The sequence below is a fragment of the Hippopotamus amphibius genome, chromosome 4, assembly GCF_030028045.1.
Source record: "Hippopotamus amphibius kiboko isolate mHipAmp2 chromosome 4, mHipAmp2.hap2, whole genome shotgun sequence".
Lineage (NCBI taxonomy): Eukaryota > Metazoa > Chordata > Mammalia > Artiodactyla > Hippopotamidae > Hippopotamus > Hippopotamus amphibius.
In genome coordinates, this window is record NC_080189.1 from 12,283,667 (window position 1) to 12,303,120 (window position 19,454).

General features: G+C 42.2%; 1 protein-coding gene across 1 annotated transcript; it reads right to left on the bottom strand.

The window, feature by feature from the left end:
- Positions 1 to 4,829: 4,829 nt before the first annotated feature.
- On the bottom strand, positions 4,830 to 9,711 carry PIP (prolactin induced protein). Its single transcript, XM_057732536.1, has 4 exons — positions 9,617 to 9,711; positions 7,569 to 7,680; positions 5,273 to 5,387; positions 4,830 to 4,954 (listed from the first exon to the last, which is right to left on the bottom strand). Exons 1-4 carry the CDS (start codon positions 9,709 to 9,711, stop codon positions 4,830 to 4,832), a joined length of 447 nt encoding a protein of 148 aa, XP_057588519.1.
- Positions 9,712 to 19,454: the final 9,743 nt, after the last annotated feature.

The window sequence follows — 19,454 nt, forward strand, 5'->3', positions numbered from 1 at the left end:
GTCACTGGTTGAAGGTCGCTCCTCAGGGCTGTTAGTGCTACCATTCCCACCCAACCCTCCCAGCCTGCCAGGTGTGTGGGAAGAGCAGTCTTCCACATTTCCAGAAAAAACCTACCAGCACAGACATGCAGATTGTGATATTGTGATTTATAAGAAAAACATATTCGGTCATTTAGATGAAAATGCATTTCTCATATATAATGTATTTGGTCTTCATCCATGGTTCTTGCCCTTTCAGTCCTACCTGCCCTGACCTCTGGGGAGGAAGTTGAATCAACAGCCAATGGCCAATGATTTGATCAACCACGCCCATGGAATGACGCCTCCATAAAAACCCATGGAGATGGGGTCTGGAGAGCTTCCAAGTTGGTGATCACTTGAGGTGCTGGGACAGTGGTGCCTGGAGAGGGCTTGGAAGCTCTGCATCCCTTTCCTACATACCTTGCTTTACACATCTCTTCCATCTGGATGTTCACCTGTATGCTTCATCATACCCTTTGTAATAAAGCGGTAGACATAAGTACACTGTTTTCCTGAGTTCTGTGAGCTGCTCTAGCAAATTAATTGAACCTCTGATTTATAGAGGATTCATCAGAAACACAGGTGGCAACCTGGGTTTGTGATTGGCAACTGAAGTCGGGGTGGGAGAATCTTGTGCAACTGATCCCTTAACTTGTGAGATTGGATGCTATCTCTAAGTAGATGGTGTCACTATTGACTTGAATTGTAGGACACCCAGCTGGTGTCACAGAAGATTGCTTGGTATGGGGGAACTCCCACACATTTGGTGACAGAAGCTTTCTGTGTGAGTGTGGTAGTAGTGTAAAATTAAAGGAGACACACAGGAAAAAAGCACAGTAGGGAACATCTGTTTTTTTTCCCTACACGGGTGAAAAACTGAGTTTTCCCTCAAAATACAGATAATGGTGGATGGAATTGTTCAGCACACACAAAAATGATAGGGTCCGAAGGATATAGACAAGGCACTGACAGTAACGCTAAGGCTTCTTGCTGCAGACACCTGCAACTTGACCCTTGGAGTATCTCTTTGAATGCAGGCGCACGGTGTACCTGGGAGTCAATGCTCTGGGAAAACAGCTATCAGCCAACAACGGAGGCGACCCAATGGAAAAATACCCCAACTCTTTGTCCTTCAAGTGGGACAACTTCCGAGATTCCAGCATGCTTGGGTTCCAATTGTCCGCAGTTGAAACCTGTTCATCAGCTCATGCTGTGTCTTCTTCCTTCTATTTCCTCACTTAAGGTGAGATTCCAGAGTTGGATCAATCCACCTGCTATAGGGCAACAGGAACTCCACTGCAAGTATTAAATGAGATAAAGATAGCCCCTGGCATACTGTAGCATCAAAATATTTGGACTTTAACTTTTGGTGGATTGGGATGTTGCACAGGTAGTGTTTGAATAATATGTGGATGAGGATACTTGTAAGGGTGTGGAATTGGATGCCTCTAGTTATTGATTATAGAAACCTAGAAGAAATGACAAGGTCAAGAAGGTTAATGATCAATTCAGGATATGATTTCAAAGTCAAAAAGTCCTCAGAGCAGTTTAAAGAGATCTTCATTTCTTGCAATTTTCAGCACAGCTAATGAAAACCAAGTGTACTGAAAATCAGGCCCAAAATTTCATTGTCATGGCAGCAGATTTGAAAAGGACTGGATTCACAACTGTAGCAAGATTCCTATCATAAAGTCATGACCCTCACAAGGAGTAAATGGATTCTGAGACTTGGGATGGAGAGATTTGGGTAGATGCAAATAAGAACATTTACCCCAAGATAACCCTGAACCTCTGAACTTTGCTACAAAAGAGAAAACTCCCTTTGCCTAGACACTATGCACCTGAGATGGATGTTTTTGTCTTGCTCCTCTTGAAATCTGCCCCTACATCTCTTCATTGATTTTAGCCTATAACTGGAGTCAATATCAGCTTGGCCCAAGCAAAGGACTGTTCCTGCTCTGGGAAGGGAAGGATTACTCACCAGAGTGCAGTATCTATCAGCAGGAGTGAGGAGAACATGTGTGGGAATGGTTTTAACTATCTTGTACCATGGAAGACAGAATATAAGATTAATTAGAAAGAATTTATTGATAGAGAGGGTGTGTTATCTTTCGCTGCATTACAAATTACCACACATGTCGTGGCTTTAAAAAAAACACACATTTGTTATCTCACAGTTTCTCTGGGTCAGGAATCCTGGGCACAGCTTAGATAAATCCTTTGCTTCAGGATCTTTCATAGGCTGCAATCAAAGTGTCAGTCAGGGCTAAGTTCTCATCCAAAGGCTCAATTATGGAAGGATCTATTTCAAGCATATGTAGTGGATGGCAGGATTCAGTTCCTTGTGAGTTGTTGGATGGAGGGCCTTAGTTCCTTGCAGACTATTGGCTAGAGATTATGCTCAGTTCCTTGCCGTGTGGGCATCTCCATAGTGGCAGCTTGCTGCATCAGATCAGCAAGGGTGTTGCGGCTGCTGTGCTGTGTGCAGCTGGCCCCTGGGGTGGAAGATGCTTTCAGGTGGTGCTGGTGCCAGTGGAGGGTCACCGTCAAGACTGGCAGGGCAGGGGGCTGCTTTGAAGGGGCTCTGTTGCTAACTGAGGGTGCCCACTGCGTATGGTCGAATAGAGACCTGCTTTGGAGGGGCTCTAGTCTTAGCCAAGAATGGCTGGTAGGGTGAGAGGCTGCCTTGGAGGGACTCTGGTGCTAACTGAGGGTGGTCGCTGGGTACGGTGGGGTAGAGGGCTGCTATGCAGGGTCTCCAGTGCTGACTGATGGTGCTTGCTGGAACGGGCAGGGTGACAGGCAGCTTGGCAGGGGCTCTGGTGCAGGTCCAGAGTGGCTGCCATGTCCTACGCGGCTTTGCTGCTAGGGGAGGATGCCCACTGGGGCTGGCAGGGTTGGGGTGCTGCTTCGGAGGAGCAGCAGCTGTGTGGGGTCCACAGGTGAGCCCAGAGTGGGGCAAGCGTGCTAGTAATTTAGATGGCAAGAGTCAGAAACGGTCAGAAAGAGTGCTGGGCCAGCTAGGTGGAGGGTAAGCTGCAAACAAACAAACAAACAAAAAACAACCCAATCAAAGTGGCGCCTGCCGGCCTCTTTGCCCTGAGAAAGCTCCAACAGATTCCTGCTGCTTTGACACATCCCTTAAAATTAGTCACTGAATCTCCTCCAGGTGTGAGCTTTTCAAACGGCTGCCTTGGTGAGAGAGTTTTGGTGGGGATTCTTTAAGAGCAGATTCTCGGAATTCTCGAAATGCTCAGCATTTCCCACAGCCCTCTGGCTCTCCCAGGCATAAGCTCCATTTGCTTTCAAACCCAGATGTTATGGGAGCTTGTCTTCCTGGTGCAGGTCTCCTGGACTGGGGAGCCTGATGTGATGTCTGGAGCCCTCGCCGCTCAGGTAAGACCTCCCAGGCTGTGATATCCTTCCCATCTCTGTGTTGCAGTGCTGCGGGCGTGAGTCCCGGCCAGACTGCCTCTCTGCCCCTCCTACCCATCTCAGTGTGGCTTTTCCTTTTTATCTTTAATTGTGGAAAATCTTTTCTTCTAGTCTTCAGGTCATTCACAGAGATACCTTCTTTATATGTAGTTGTAATTGTGGTGTGTCTCTGGGAGGAGGTGAGCCTAGGATCATCTTACTCTGCCTTCTTGTCCCACTCCCTGAGTTCAGCTTTTATAGGTTTTACATATAAATGATATATGCTATTTTTCCTTCTCTGTCTGACTTATTTCACTTAGCATAATATCCTCAAGTTTCATCCATGTATATATGGCTTGAGGTTTTCTTTTTAACAAGGTATGTGGTAAAGCATGTAAATAAAAGTATTCAGTGCATTTTTGATACGTATTACACGTGTTAAGCATACAATCAATATTATTATTCTAATTAATATATCAAGTGATCTTTCCCAATGAGTGTGTTTCCCTGCCGTGGATTCTGATACCATTTAGGACTGCTGGTTTAGAGGATATGGTCCTGCCTTCTTGCCCAGACACGCTGATTTTGTTCCTGTCTCCTTGCTGACCTCCTTTCTAGTGTGCCTGACATACCCTTAATCCTGCCTGACATCAGAGTGCTTCCCTGCCCTGAACCTGCTACTGTTTCCTGCTTTGGGCCCTTCCATCTGCCAAAACGCCTTCTGCCCACTTTGTGCTCCTGACCTTGGCTCATATTTCCCTTCTCTCGGAATCACTCTTTGGTGGAGCCCCTCAGGGTCCCCTCAGCTTTTCAGTATATTATGCCTCCTGCAGCCCAGAGTCCCTTGAACATCATTTAGTCCATCATCTTTCACTGTTTGAAAAGAAGCAACTGAACAGAACAGGGTGCTGTTGTTTATTCCAGGACCGCAGACACTGCCCCTGACTCCGCCGTAGGCAGGGTGACTCCCATCTCCTGGGATCTGGAGCAGTTCCTGGAGGGGCAGTGGGATGCAGGGGGCCTGGGGCTCCTGTCCAGGTTCCGCCCTTCATTTGCTATGAGATTTAGGGCCACCGCTTTCCCTTTCTGTGAGAATGGCCCCTCTCTTCTCTGTTTCTTCTTCTCTCCCTCTTCACGGACAATGAAAACCCATGAACTCTCCTCAGTAAAAGTTCTCTGAAAGGACAGAGCTCTGATAATTCTGGGTATTCTGAGGCTCCTCTGGGGTAGATTTTGGGGGGAAGACACAACAGAACACAGAGAAGCTTCTGAGAAGTTTATTCTACAGACCATGACAGATACCCCAGCCAGCTTTCCTTAGTGGAAACCACCTGGTTGAGGCCGGGCGGGGCGGGGGTGGGGTCGATACAGAGAGACAAAGGCTTCCATTAAGATCAGGTTATGGTGAGGGTCTTACTGACATAAAAGCGGTTTGCTTCAATGGGTATCACTGCCCTATCATTAGGGCAGATATTTAGTTCACGAACAACATCAACCACTACTGCTACTTTTACAGTGCCTGAAAGAGACAAGGAAGGACAAAGATCAGCTCTGATAACATTCTAACCCCAATGCCCTAACTTTTCTATTAGCACCAGGCACCTCCCCACTGGGATTCAGCTTCCCCAAATCCTTTGCAAATATACCTTCCTTACTAGCTTTTCTCAAAGACCTCTCAGCTTTCAAATCCTGGCAGAGTCTGCATATTCTCCCCACCTCTCTTCCCCTCTCTGCCCTTCCTTCCTGAGGCTCTGATCCAGACCTGGAGCCATGTTTCTCTTTACACTTCTTCCCTCCCTGGTGGGCAGTTCTTCCCTTGGATGACTCCTATACTTACTGTTGGTCTGAAAGTCCCAGTAGAAGGTTCTTGGGTAATCTTCACAGAGGCAGGTAGTGTATTTATAGTTAAAAGCACCTTCCACCGGAATGTGGCTTAGAAGGTAAGCTTTAATCTGGGGAGAGAGGACCCAGTGTTAGTTTGGGGATGGGAAAGGGAGAGAAAGACAAGAAAGGGAGGGGGAGGGGGAGGGGTCGTCCATTGGATGTCCAGCAAAAGAGGTGTGATTTGTTGCCAAAGGCTAGTGCACAGTTTAAGGTCTTTACTCAAGCTAAACAATTACAGTCATCACATAGATAATCTTTATAAAGTAAAAGCTAATTCGTTTATATTTTAAATGTATTTTCTTTTCATCTAATATGTCCATAAAGAAATATATATATATAACTGTATCACAAGTTTATTTTCAATAATTTTATCACCGTTCTTCACTATGGTGGTTTTCCTATGTAACCAATGCGTTTTATCTACACATTTAAGAGCAATTTTCTGATAAGTGTTCTGAGACCAGCAAAATGGTCCAGACAAATGTTTAAGCACTTTGGTGAACACTGTTTTCTTCAACATTAAATGATTATATGATCTTTATATTCAAATACATGATTGAGGGTATAATCTACTCTATTTTAATTTTATATTTGTGACGCTAACAACCTCACTTGATCAAGCATTTAGTTACATAAACATTATAATTGATAGAAAATGAGGATTAGGTGCTAGAGACTTCACACATATAAAAATTATATTTTTCTAAAGTTTTAAAACTATGAAGATGTTTTTATAGTGGTACATTCCTTTTGTATTGGAAAAAAAAATTGGTTGACCAGAACTAAAAAATGTCCCATAAATTTGTTCTAATTTGCAGTATCATTTCTTTTGCGGAGTTCCCTGTCCTTGACTTGTACTTTGTTAGGTTTCACAAAGATCACTTGTATTGTACTCGCATTGTTCGCAAAACATAGTCTTGTTAATCACAGCAGCACAAAATTATATCACAGAACTTTGTTGATTAAACACATTTTTTTTTTATACCTGTCACTTTCTCAGGGGTGGAAATGGAGTTTCATAATCTATCACCACTAGAAATTAGCATTATCACGAAACTTTTATGCCCCCTTCTCATTCCTTTTTTCATCTGTGTTTATGATAAACAAATCTCAAAACTGAAAAATTATGATTCACCCTCCCTCTTGCCCCTAACTAACATACACAGTTCATATTCTTCGGTTATAAACAGAAACATTTGACACGGCAGCTGTGCTCCTCATTGCTCAGTGATGAGAAATCTTCCTCTTACAGGTGTGGGGCCATTTCTAGAATGTAGTTTAATGAGTAACAGTGCTCACCCTCCCCATGTTGCTTTCTACGTAATCACTGTCCTTAAATCTAATTTGGATTAGGAAACTCGTGCTGTAGGAAGATACTTGTGCTTCCTGAGAGGATGACTTTCTGGAATGAGGTGGGAAAGACACGTGGATCTTGGCTCTGGCACGCAGGTAGTTAACAAGGGACAGATCCTGTCTTTGTGACAACACCTGTTGGGGAGGGGGAGGGGGAGGGTGGGAGGAGTTTCTGAGGGGTCAGGCTGCACAGGTCTCTTCCACGTGGCCCAGAGCAGTCAGACAAGAGGGAGCCTTATGCACGTTACCATCTGAGATCCTCTGATCTGGATCCTCCCTCCCACAACTTCTGAACTGGGAGGAAGGGAGGAGGAAAGTGTGGTCTCCTTACCAGAGAGAGGAGGCTGGAACAAGTCAGCTTCTGGTGACAAAGCCGAAGAGCCAGAAGAAAGCAGACCCTTCGCAGGGCTTACCGAGGAGCAGGGGCCACACCCTGCACGTTGTCGGTACCCTAGCTTGTCTCCCCACCTGCCTCAACCTCCCGGATAGGGCTGTAGATTTTCCTTCTGAGAACCCCCTCCCCCCAGCCTTCATCTCAAACAATCATACCCAGGACCAGGGAATAACTCTTACCCATCCTTCCCCAGCTCTTACACATTTTTCTCTCCTCTCTCTTAGCTGTGCTTTTCTCACTACCCATTCCTTCTTTCTCCTCCTTCCTACACTTCTCTGGATTGGGGTTCCATCATCTGTAAAATGAGAATCATCATCTGCCCTGAGCTCCCATAATTTTTCCGAGGCTCAAGTAGCACATGTGAGATTTGGGAGCAGAACGATCGGAATTCTTTATGTTATTAATTATAATATGCAATGTTAAAGTGAGAGCTGGCTCTAACTGTATTCATAATTAGGGAGTCAGATTTTTCTCAAGGTGGGTCTCCCAGGCCCCTACTTACCACCATACATTCTTTCAACTGTGATGTAACTGTAAGCTGCACATTGACCTCTTCATTTGCGCTTGCTGTTTGTGGCATCTGCACGTCCATTATTATCAGCTTTGTGCTGGTTCTGGGAAGAGAGAAGCAGTGCAGAGATCAGAGATCAGTCCACAAGAGAGAGGGGTTGCAATGAGCTGGGCCGAGGGAACAGAGAAGGTGCAGGGGAAGGAGGTGATGAGAGTTGGATCAGTTACTGAGCATCAGAGTCTCCTGAGAACTTTTGATTTTGGGTTGTTTTGTACAGATTAGTTTTGCTTAATAAAGCAACATGGATTCTTTATTTTAAAACTGAGCATCTTCTTTCCTTCCATTGATAAAAAAGTAAATTAAAAAAAACAGAATAAAAGTACAATACCATACGTCATTTCCTAACAAAAATTTACAGGTTCTGCTGATTGTCCCCTGAGCGGGAGAACTCAAGTCATCATTAGCAGAAAATTTCCTATCGACAGTATTGCCTTAAACCGTCAATATCTCAATGCACTGGAGGAGTTTGTAGGACCATTCTTGAAGATCCTTCTTCTTTAGTTCCTGGTGGGGCCTAGGAATTTGTATTTATTTAGCTCCATAGTGGATGTGGACAGATGGCCATGTTTGGGAACTTTAGTTACCACCCTACATTCAGGCCACACATCACAATCTGATAGGAGGAAATGGAGGCAAAGAGAATAGTCAAGTATTCTTCTTCAATGAAGACTGGGTTCAGGACCAGGAGAGTTACCTTCTCTTTCCCAAAACTCCTGGCTAAAACTCCTTTGGGTGGGACAGGAGGGAATTCAGTTTCTTTACTACAGTGCTTCCTAGCCTCATTTTCCTGCGGTAAAGCATCTCAGATTTCAGAGAGATTTCATTTCTTGCACCAGCTGCTTTAGTGCTCAGTGTACAGCAAAGGGGTGTGAAGACTTAAGTGTCTTCCAAATCCATCCCATGTGTAAATGAATTTAGGATTGGTAGGATGACCAGTTTAGCTAGAGTGACTGATCATCCCAGTTTGTCGCAAAGTGAGGAGCCTCCTGGAATGAGGGCCTTTCAGTGCTAAAACCAAGAAATTGCTGGGCAACCTGGGATGATTGGTCACCCTAATTAGCAGAGCTTATTTCAACCACTTGCTGCCCCTCAGGGCTAAGTGGGGTCATATCTATATTTGAACGTGTCCCCACTCAGTGTTTCTTGCTGACTCCATTATGCCAGCTTGTCAAAACCCTGAATGGTTTCTTCCAGGACAGGACAACTGGTCACACTGCAGAGGGTACCACCAGAATCACAGTCCAGTAACCCAGCAGCCCAATCCCTATTTGTATAGAGAAAACTCCCCAGGTCTGCTGAGTGGTCCTGCTCCTCCCCAGACCCTGGCTCCCTTTCCTACTTCATTCTGCTTGCCCCAATTTTCCTGCTTCTGTCCAACATAGACCCTCAGTGAGATGGCTTCCAAACCTGTGCTCCCAGGTCTCAGTGTTTGTGGGGGGCGAGTGGTCCTTGCTTCCCCTTTGGGCTTCAGAAGAGGAAAAATGTCTAAGCTGCTGGGTCAGTGCAGCCTCAGAACATTGGGCCAAGAATCCATGACCATGGCCTCTAATCCTTCACTGAGTCCTGCCGAAGCTTCCCAAAGCTATTGTTGGAACTTGCAGACCTGCTAAACTTCCTCTTTGGGGAGGAAATGTGTGAGAAGGTGAAGTTTACTGGGCAGAAGTCTAACAAAGGTATTGACTCTGCAAAGCATGTGGATCAGAGCTTTAGAGCCAGATTAATTGTTACTTATAGCCTATATATACACTGGGAGCCTTATGTCCATGGGCAACCTAGAAGCACCCAATGGAAATGTGAGGGAAATTGATGATGCTTCCTAAGAGGAGAGAAATGGGACTTGGTATGGAGTTCATGAGAGCTCCTGGGATCAGAGTTTTGGGAAGTTGAAAGAGTTTTCAGGAAGGGATATGCAGATTTCTAGGCTAGGAGAAGAGCCCTCCCCGCAGTATTTTTGTGAGGAGGAGAAATGGTTGGCTCACGTGTCTTCCTGAGCTCTGTTGGTCCCCAGTTGCAGGCAGAGAATCAGGAGCAGGGCAGCAGGGCTGGCCCTGAGCAGAAGGTGGAGAGAGTACATGCTGGAAGAGACAGAATGTGACGTCCTAGAGAAGTAGGATCCCAGGTGCTCAGCACACGCTTTATATGCAGATCAAGGAAGCGGAGAGCGGCCAACACATCTATGTTGCCAATCACGCGATTATCCTTCCCACTCATGGTCTTTCCTTGTTGAGCTGAAGTTTGTTTTTCTATGGGAAAAAGTCAATATTCAGCTAGAGTGTTAGACTATGGGAGAGGAATTAAATTATGCTTCCTCCTTTTCTCACTATCAGTTTCTCAGAATGGCCAGCTCTGCAAAAGATATACCAGTCCTTTCCTAGTTTGCAGAAATGGCTTGTTTCCATGCCTGCCTGTCCTGCTGTATGCAGCCTTAGCTTCAGTCACTGCTCCCCTAGTCACTGGAGCCAGAGAACCCAGCTATGGTAGAAGATTTCAGATCACAGTCTAAGACATAGTTGTTTGATCCTTTTATAGTAAGTTCAAGAGGACATATTGTTCAAAGAATTTCTTGGGGAGCTAGGATGATCAGGGCCTCCCCAAGGGCCACCATAGATCATGTTGGGGGAGAACTAGAGATGGGCTGCTCTGGATGATGGAAAAGTGAAACCCTAGCATGGGCTGACTTGAAGATGTTTGTGATTGTTGACTCCTTCTTAACTTCAGGAGTAATGATAAGTCCTATAGATGCCCAGGATCCCCAGCTACCCCAGAGTTCCCAGTGCGGGCAATATTTTACCTCTAGACAATTTCTGGAAATAGCTAGGAATCCCTAAATCAGACATCTTAGCATCGAAGGATCTGCTCATTTCACTACTGATGTGGCCACTTTCTTACTCTTGTGTCATAGCACAAGGTTCATAGGAAGACCCACAATGCGAAGGATTCTCTCCATTAGAACAGAGCCCCGTGTCCAGAGATTGCTCCAGCCCTGGAATGAGAGGATTCTCTCCCTGGGATGAGAGGAAGACTGGCTCTTGCTGGCACTGGCATTGTGGTAGTTTTCTTTACTCAATCAAATCTAATCCTTAACCTATGATGTATGACATTGTGGAATTTGTTCCTATCTTTTGCATGATAGATGGCCAGGAAGATTCTCTCTGACATGAATGTGAAAATCAGGGTTCTGGGAGTTACCTATGTGTAATTCTATAGCCAGAATTCAGAATTAGAGTCTACGTGTATGCCTCTGTTTCTGAATGTATCTTTGTTCATTGCTCTGCCTGCTTCTTCCACTTCTGCATTTCCCTACTCATTCCTCACTTGTGACTTGAGCTATTATTGTGATCACATGCTTTCTTCTTTGTTTCCATTCTATGTACTTAAGAACAATGCTTTCATTCTACTTTGCCCTGGTCACAATGGCTGTCCTTCATAAAAATTCTCTGACATTGTCATTTTCTTTATACCTACTCCTTCTCTTACTTACTTGAATAAATTCCATCAGACGGACATGCTAGCTGAGATCAATGAAGAAGTGAGGCAAAAGAACCTAGGAAGTTTCCAGGTGGCAAAATCCAGAAAGAGCTGTTTGCTGAGGTTTAACTCCCTTTGAAGACATAGCTGCATCCTTGAGGACATGCCTCTAGACTATTCCCAAGGCAGTGCTCCAAAAGGGGCAGCTTACAATGGGTTGAGTGGATCTACTGAATCTATGTTCTCCCATAGGCCAGCAGGGAACTGCAATATTCAGAACCTTCAGTGCACATGACAAATCTTATGTACTGTGCAAGTCATGGCTAGTTTGGTGCTTTATTTTGTATGTCAACTTGGTGAGACCATGGTAGCTAGTTTGGGGTTAAGTACAATTCTAGATGTCACTGTAAAGCTATTTTAAATCAATAGACATTGAGTAAAGCTGATTACCCTCCATAATGTGGGTAATTCTCACAATCAGATGGAAATACTCATCCAATCGAATAAAAAGTCCTTAAAGAAAGGACTAAGGTCCCCCAAGGAAGAGAAAATTCTGCCTCCAAAATGCCTTCAGACTTGATCTGCAGCATCAACTCTTCCCTGAGTCTTTAGTGTGCTGGCCTGCCGTGTAGATTTCAAACTGGCCAGTCTCTACAATTACATGAGTGAATCCCTTACAAAAATCTTGCTCTTTATGCATATGCACACCTTGTTGGTTCTGTTTCTCTTCTGAGAACCCTAATACAGTTGGTGTTTGGAAAGAGAAAATGCATGTTGAAAGGACTGGGATTCATGTTGGTTAAAAACATATTTGAAACCTCGGGGTGAAAACACTTTCTAAACATAAGGCATAGCAGGCATTTCACCTGGGAAGGCCAGATGAAGAGTGGAGAAGATATACAACTTAGGCACATTGGGCTGAATTCTCAGTGCCATTTTGCTGGGCTTCAGGATGTTTCAGTGTTACTTTATTATGTGGTAAAGTCCTGGGACGTAAGACAGATTATTGCCTATTGAACTTAATTTTGAAAGGCACTACATAATGATATTTACCTCTATTTTAGTCAAAAAATTCTTATTGTTTTAAAGTGATGGTCACATATTGGTCAAGGACATCATGGAAAATGATGGCCATGGAATAATGGAACATGGTGAGGATGACTCATGGACCAGTATGAACGACCATCACTTGTCTTTCACTCTATCATGTATGGTTGATTATAGGACTTCTGGGTATGTTAGCCTGATTTGAACATTTGCAGACATTGGTTAAATAATTCTGACTTGAACGGTAATGGATATCTGTTCTGGAAAATGATGTGGTTTGAGAGCCATTAAGCCAATTAGTCACCACAACATAGTTTCCTCAACTGCCACCCAAACTGAATAGAAGATCTGGATGGAGATGAAGAGTATTAGGCAACCTTGCAGCAGTGTGTTTTCTTATACATTTTGACTGGGTTTAGCTGAAAATCAGGAACTAGGCATATACATCTGGCAAAAATCTATGTGTCCCAAATCTCTTCCACAGTTGACACAGAGGTGTCGGTGTTCATGGGGCTACATATATCTGAAAAGACCAACATTTCGGGCCAAGATAGAATCTAATTAGCGGCCACAGTTCTGTAGATGGTACGTATGAATGTTTTCAAAATGTTATTTATGACAAAAGGTTGAGGATAATGCCATCTTCTTCCCCATGTCATTGTTCAGAAAACCAGTCTAGCAGATGTCCTAACAGGAAAAAATGAAACCAAAATTGTCACGTCCTGCAAATAATGAACAAGTATAGTAGGTTTAGGAAACCAAATAGGAGCTGATAAAATCAGATTGTAAACCACTCAGGAGGCTCATAGAGGAGAATGTGCTCAGGTGCAAGGGGATGGGGTTAAGGATTAGGGACAAGCTTGCCACAGGCTAAATTTACAAAGAGAAAAGTGATCCTGGACCTGACAGTGCTCATAAAAGAGGAAGTTAAGGGATGACCACAAAAGGGAGCCACAGAAGCCAACTCACATTGAGCACATGCCACGTGCATGACATCGTGCTAAGTATTTCACGTGTGTTAACTCATTTAATCTTCATAACAACCGCATAAAGTAGGTTTCCAGTTTTATCCCATTTTACAAATGGGGAAATGGAGGCACATAGCAGATAAATACCTCTGTTTATGTGCTCTCTATTTATGGACACATAAATAGGAACTGGTAGAGCCAACTTTGGACCCAGGTTTTGTGAAATCTCAAAGTTTTGTTTTATGGTATTGGGAACCTTTTTCAGAAATAGAATACAAACTTACAAATATGAAATACAGATATAAGACCTTGGAAGAGGCCCTTAGCCTTCACATCGTTAACTTTATTGTGAATACATCTTTGGATGGAGCCAGAATTTGAACACAGGCCATCTGGTTCTAGAACCTGAGCTTTTAGTGGTTCCATTGCCTAGTGCTGAGCACAAGGCCCCAGTGAACTCTCCCAAATGGAGAGTCCCAGAGTGGGCAGATGCAAGGCCCACTCTAAGCATACATTTTCCCTTCAGTGGCTGACCATTCTAGGGTGTTTCCCCATAAAGTTGGTGTGAACAATCTCAGTGTTCATCCTTTCTTCTGTCTATTCATCTCTCCACCCATCATCCTCCCAATCCCTTCAGATAATCCATTCTACAAATATTGGTTAAGCACCTATCATTAAGTGATGGGCATGCAGAGATGAATATGACAGAGTACAGTGGGAGAGAAGAGTCCAATTAACAAATTTAATGGGCGTGTTCAGCACTGTAATAATAGTTTCTGTTTGTTGAGGACTACTAAGTATTTTTCAGGGTTAACCTAAATGGAGTTGGCAGCCTTGGGGCCTGTTTCTGTCTGTCCATATATTTTAAAAAGCATCCAAACATACCTAAAAACAATAAAATATGAATTTTATTAAAAGTTTGGAATAATATCAAAAATCTTTATTCTTTTAGGGGAGATGAAGTTTTACATGTTATATTCCACAAACACCTTTCTTAATGTCTTCCCTGATCACAATGTTTCTCTCCTAATGGTACCTGCTGGACATTTCCCCTTGTCTCTCTCACCCATGTAGTGTGGCCACTGCCATGGTTCTTCTCCATTTTTATCACCTTTTTATACACCGAGTACTTTCGATGTTTGACCCTCCCTCCCACTGTGAAAGACCTCAGAAGTAGAGTTCAGTTCCTTTTGTCTCCTCTCATGAGAATCACACACTCTAGAATTACCATGTATAGCTTCTACAAACGCCAAAAACGACAGCAAGAACAAATACTTAAAGAGCACCTACTGTAAGTCAGACTCTATTCTAAGTGCTTAACATATTAATTCACCTCTTCCTTAAACAATTGTATAATTTCAGCATTATCCCATTTTATGGATGAGGAAATTGAGGCCTAGAGAGATAAAGTAACTGCCTCCAGTTTGCAAAGTGAGTAATGGACAGAGTTGGGATTCAAAATGATCTGATACCAGAGCCTAAGTCCTTAAGCACATTAACTGTCTCTTTTTTTTTGTTTGTTTAATTTTTTTATTTTTTTTTTGGGGGGGTACACCAGGTTCAATCATCTGTTTCCATACACACATCCCCGTACTCCCTCCCTTCCCCGACCCCCCCCCTCGAGTCCCCCCCACCCTCCCTGCCCCAGTCCTCCAAGGCATCTTCCATCCTCGAGCTGGACTCCCTTTGTTATACAACGACTTCCCACTGACTATTTTACAGTTGGTAGTATATATATGTCTGTGCTACTCTCTAACTGTCTCTTAATGTGACAACATTATAGCTGAGGTTTAATGACTTGTTCAAGTCATACAGCCAACAAATAAAAAAGGTGATACTCACATATGATATCACTTTTATATGGAATCTAAAAACATGATACGAATGAACTTATTTACAAAACAGAAATAGGTCCACGGAAATAGAAAACAAACCTATGGTTACCAAAGGGGAAAGGGGGGGAGAGATAAATTAAGAATTTGGGATTAAAAGATACACACTACTATATATAAAACAGATAACCAACAAGGACCTACTGTATAGCACAGGGTATTGTATTCAATATCTTGTAATAACCTATAGTGGAAACAATCTGGAAAAGAATATATATGTGTGTGTATGTGTGTGTGTATGAATCACTTTGCTATATACCTGCAACATTGTACATCAACTATACTTTAATAAAAAAATTAAAATAAAAAAGGTGATATTCAAACCCAGATAGAAGCAAATCTAGAGTTGGTACTGATAATGACTGTCTTACATTGCGTCCTAATTAATAAAAGCATGAGTGCTGTAGAACTTGCACAAAGGGCATTTAACTCATACTGAGGACATAATGAATTTCCAGAGGACGTTGCATCCAAGTTGAGTTTTGAAGTCTTGCAATGTGAGTCAAAACCAGCCTGAGACAAGCGTGTTTGTGTGTGTGTATGTGTGTTAGCAACTATAATGCTAGCTGCCTTAAACCTATCAGAGGTGAGAGAGGGCAGGAGTGTGACTCTGTTATTAAAAACTCTGTCATCTTTAATGTCATTTCTAAGGTCATCTTGGCATTAATATCTAGCTGGTAAAAGGTGAGAGAGAGAATTGAAGACTAAGGGTTATGGAGGATTCTTTTTTATGGGCCAGATTTGAAAGTGGTTTACATCATTCATCCTATATCCCCATGGTCACAGCTTAGTCATATGGCCACACCACACTGCAAGGGAGATGGGAAATGTAGATCACCTGTGTGCCTAGGAGGAAAAGGAAATGGTTTTGGTGAAATTGCTGTGTTACTATATGCATGTGGTATGTGTATCTTCATTTAGATAATACCAAAATGTTTTCCAAAGTTGTACCAATGTGCTCACCAGCAGGGTGTAAGAATTCCCATCTCGAGGTATGGGAGGGGGCGGGGGGTGAAGGGGAAACTGAGAAGAAGCAAGAGAGTAGCACAGACATATATATACTACCAACTGTAAAATAGTCAGTGGGAAGTTGTTGTATAACAAAGGGAGTCCAACTCAAGGATGGAAGATGCCTTAGAGGACTGGGGCAGGGAGGGTGGGGGGGACTCGAGGGGGGGGCGTCAAGGAAGGGAGGGAATATGGGGATATGTGTATAAAAACAGTTGATTGAACCTGGTGTACCCCCCAAAAAAAATAATAAAAGTAAATTAAAAATTAAAAAAAAAAAAAAAGAATTCCCATCTCATTACAACCTCAACAATATTTGATATTGGCATTCCTTTTAATCTTGGCTATTCTGATAGGTGTAGTGGAGTTCACACAAATTTTTCTTTGAACTTTCATAATTACTGCATGTTTTCTGGGTATTGTATATTCTGTTTTTAAGGTGCCTGTTCAAAGCTTCTTGCCCATTTTTCAGTTGGGTTGCTTGTCTTTTGATTGAAGTATTTCTGTATATACTGCCCTTTGTTCTTTTAATAATATCTTTTGATGAACAGATGCTCTTAATTTTTTTTGGGGCACACGGGCTTAGTTGCTCCGTGGCATATGGGATCTTCCTGGAGCTGGGATCGAACCCGTGACCTCTGCATTGGCAGGCGGATTCTTAACCACTGCGCCACCTAGGAAGCCCCTGCTCTTAATTTTAATGTGTGTATATATATTTTTTGTTTATGGTTAATGTTTTCTTTACTCCAAGTTCATAAAAATACTCATTTTAATTATCTTCTAGAAGGTTATTATTTTGTTTCTTTAGACATTTAGATCTGGCTTTTGTGTTTGTGAAAAGGGACCAAGATAAATATATTTCTATATATTCAATTCTCTCTCTACTGTTGTTGAAAAATTTATCTTCTCATAGCTTTGCAATGCCAACCTCATTGCACATCAAGTGTCCATGTTTTATCATTGTCCTATTTGTTTTCATTATATCAATTTTACTCTTTTAATGATTATAATGTTAAAACAAAAATTACTTATCTGCTTCAGTAATTCTTTCACATTGACTCTTCTTCAAGATTTTATCTTGTCCTTATTCTTGACCATTTGCATTTCATGTGTATTTAAAAATCAGCTTGTATAATTCTGCAAATAAAAAGTTGGTATTTTGATTGGGAATACATTAATTCCATAGATGAGTGTTGGGGGAGTAATATTTTTATAGCATTGAGTTTATAGTCTATGAAGATAGTATATATTTTCATTTTTTTAGGGCTTCTTTAATTTCTCTCATTAATATTTCCTGTGGAAAATCTTTTGTTAGATTTTTTTTAATTCGGTACTTGACATTTTAAGCTACTGTAAATGGTATGGTTTAAAAATGTTCACATTCCAATAATTTGTTAGGGTATATAGAAACATATTGATACTTTTTTTATTTTTTTATTTTTTATTTATTTGGTTGCTCTGGGTCTTAGTTGCAGCAGACAGGCTCCTTAGTTGTGGCTCACTGGCTCCTTAGTTGTGACATGTGAACTCTTAGTTGTGGCATGCATATGGGATCTAGTTCCCTGACCAGGGATCGAACCCAGGCCCCCTGCATTGGGAATGAGGTGTCTTAAATACTGGACCACCAGGAAGTTCTCTATTGATACTTGTTTTTTTTTTTTTTTTTTTTTGGGGGGTACATCAGTTTCAATCATCTGTTTTTATACACTTATCCCCGTATTCCCTCCCTTCCTTGACTCGATACTTGTTTTTAAATTGATCGTGTGTTCAGAAATCTTGCAAGTATTGAGTAATTCTCTTAATTTCTCATTAATTCTTTTGAGTTTTCTATATCCACAAGTACATCACTGACAGAATAGAAGTTTTTTATTCTTACCTTATACTTTTATATCTTTTCCTGACTTACTAAACCATTCAGAATCTCTGGTCCAATGTTCAATAGAAGTAACTGTAGAGGATACCCTGTGGTATTTCTGGTTGCAAAGTGAAAGCTGCCAATAGTTAATGTGAAATTTAATACTTGGTGTGGATATTTGTAGGGATTCTTTATAAGATTAAAGGATTTTCCTTTCATACTAGTTATGGTAGGCAGATTAATGCCCCTGCCCCCCAAAGTTGTCCCAGTCCTCCCCCACAGAACCGGGAATGTGTTACATGGCAGAAGGACTTGGCAGATGTGATTAATGTTAAAGACCTAGAGATGGGGAGATTAGCCTGGATCTTCCAGATGGGCTGAATATATCCACATGATTGTTAAAATCAGAGAATATTTCTCAGCTTGGCTCTATTAGAAAGATGTGAAGATGCAAGAAAAGTCAAGGATATGTAACATGGCTGTCTTTGAAAATGGTGAAAGGAGACCATGAGCCAAAGAATCAGGACAGCCTCAGCTGGAAAAGGGAAAGGAATGCATTCTCCCTCTATGCCTCCAGGAAATAATGCAGCCCTGTACATACCTTGATTTTAATCTAGTGAGACCTGTCTGGGACTTCTAACCTACAATAGTCAAAGATAATAAACTTGTTTGTTTAAACCACTAACTTTGTGGCAATTTTTTTGTGGTAGCAATAGAAAACTAATTCACTAGTGTGATAAGAGTTTTAAAAAAAATCATAGAGTGAATTTTATCAATTTTTTTCCTTCAATTGAGATGATTATATGATTTGCACTTTTATTTTGACATGGAGCATTACGTTGCTTTTTGAATGTTAACCTTTCATTGCAGGCACAAACTCAGTCATAATATGTTATATATAATATATATGCACATATATACATATGTAAACATATATAGATATATGTAAGTGGATATAGATATATAGATAGGTAAATAAATAGATGGATTTAGTTTGATGGAATTTTCTTTGTGTATTTGCTTATCTGTCCATTAGTGATATTGACCTGTAATTTTTCTTTCTCATAATATGTTCATCAGAATTTGTTATCAGAGTTAGGCTGGTCTCATAAATTGAGTTGGGAAATGTGGTTCTTCTATTCTCTGGAATAATTATATATAATTGTTATTTGTTCCTAAAATACTTGGTAGAAGTGGTTGGTGAAGATAACAGGGCTTGGTGTTCTCTTTCTGGAAAGATTTAAAAATATACTTTAGGACGAAAAAAGATGGCGGCGAAGTAGAGAGACGTGGAGTGCATCCCTCTCCACAGATGCATTGGGAATGCACGGAAGGACGCAGTCATTCCCACAGAGAACCAGCTGAACACCAGCAGAGGGCCTCGGACACCGGAAAGGGCTGCGGAGAACCTGACATAGCCGGTAGGGAGGCATCTACGAGGGCTCAAAGAGGGTGAAGCGGCGGAGCTGTGGCAGACGGGAGGGAGTGAGAAACATACCGAGGGTCCGCAGCGCAGCTCAGCGTTCCCGGACCGAGACATCGATCCGCGGCTGAACGGAGGGTCCAGGAGCGGGAGCGT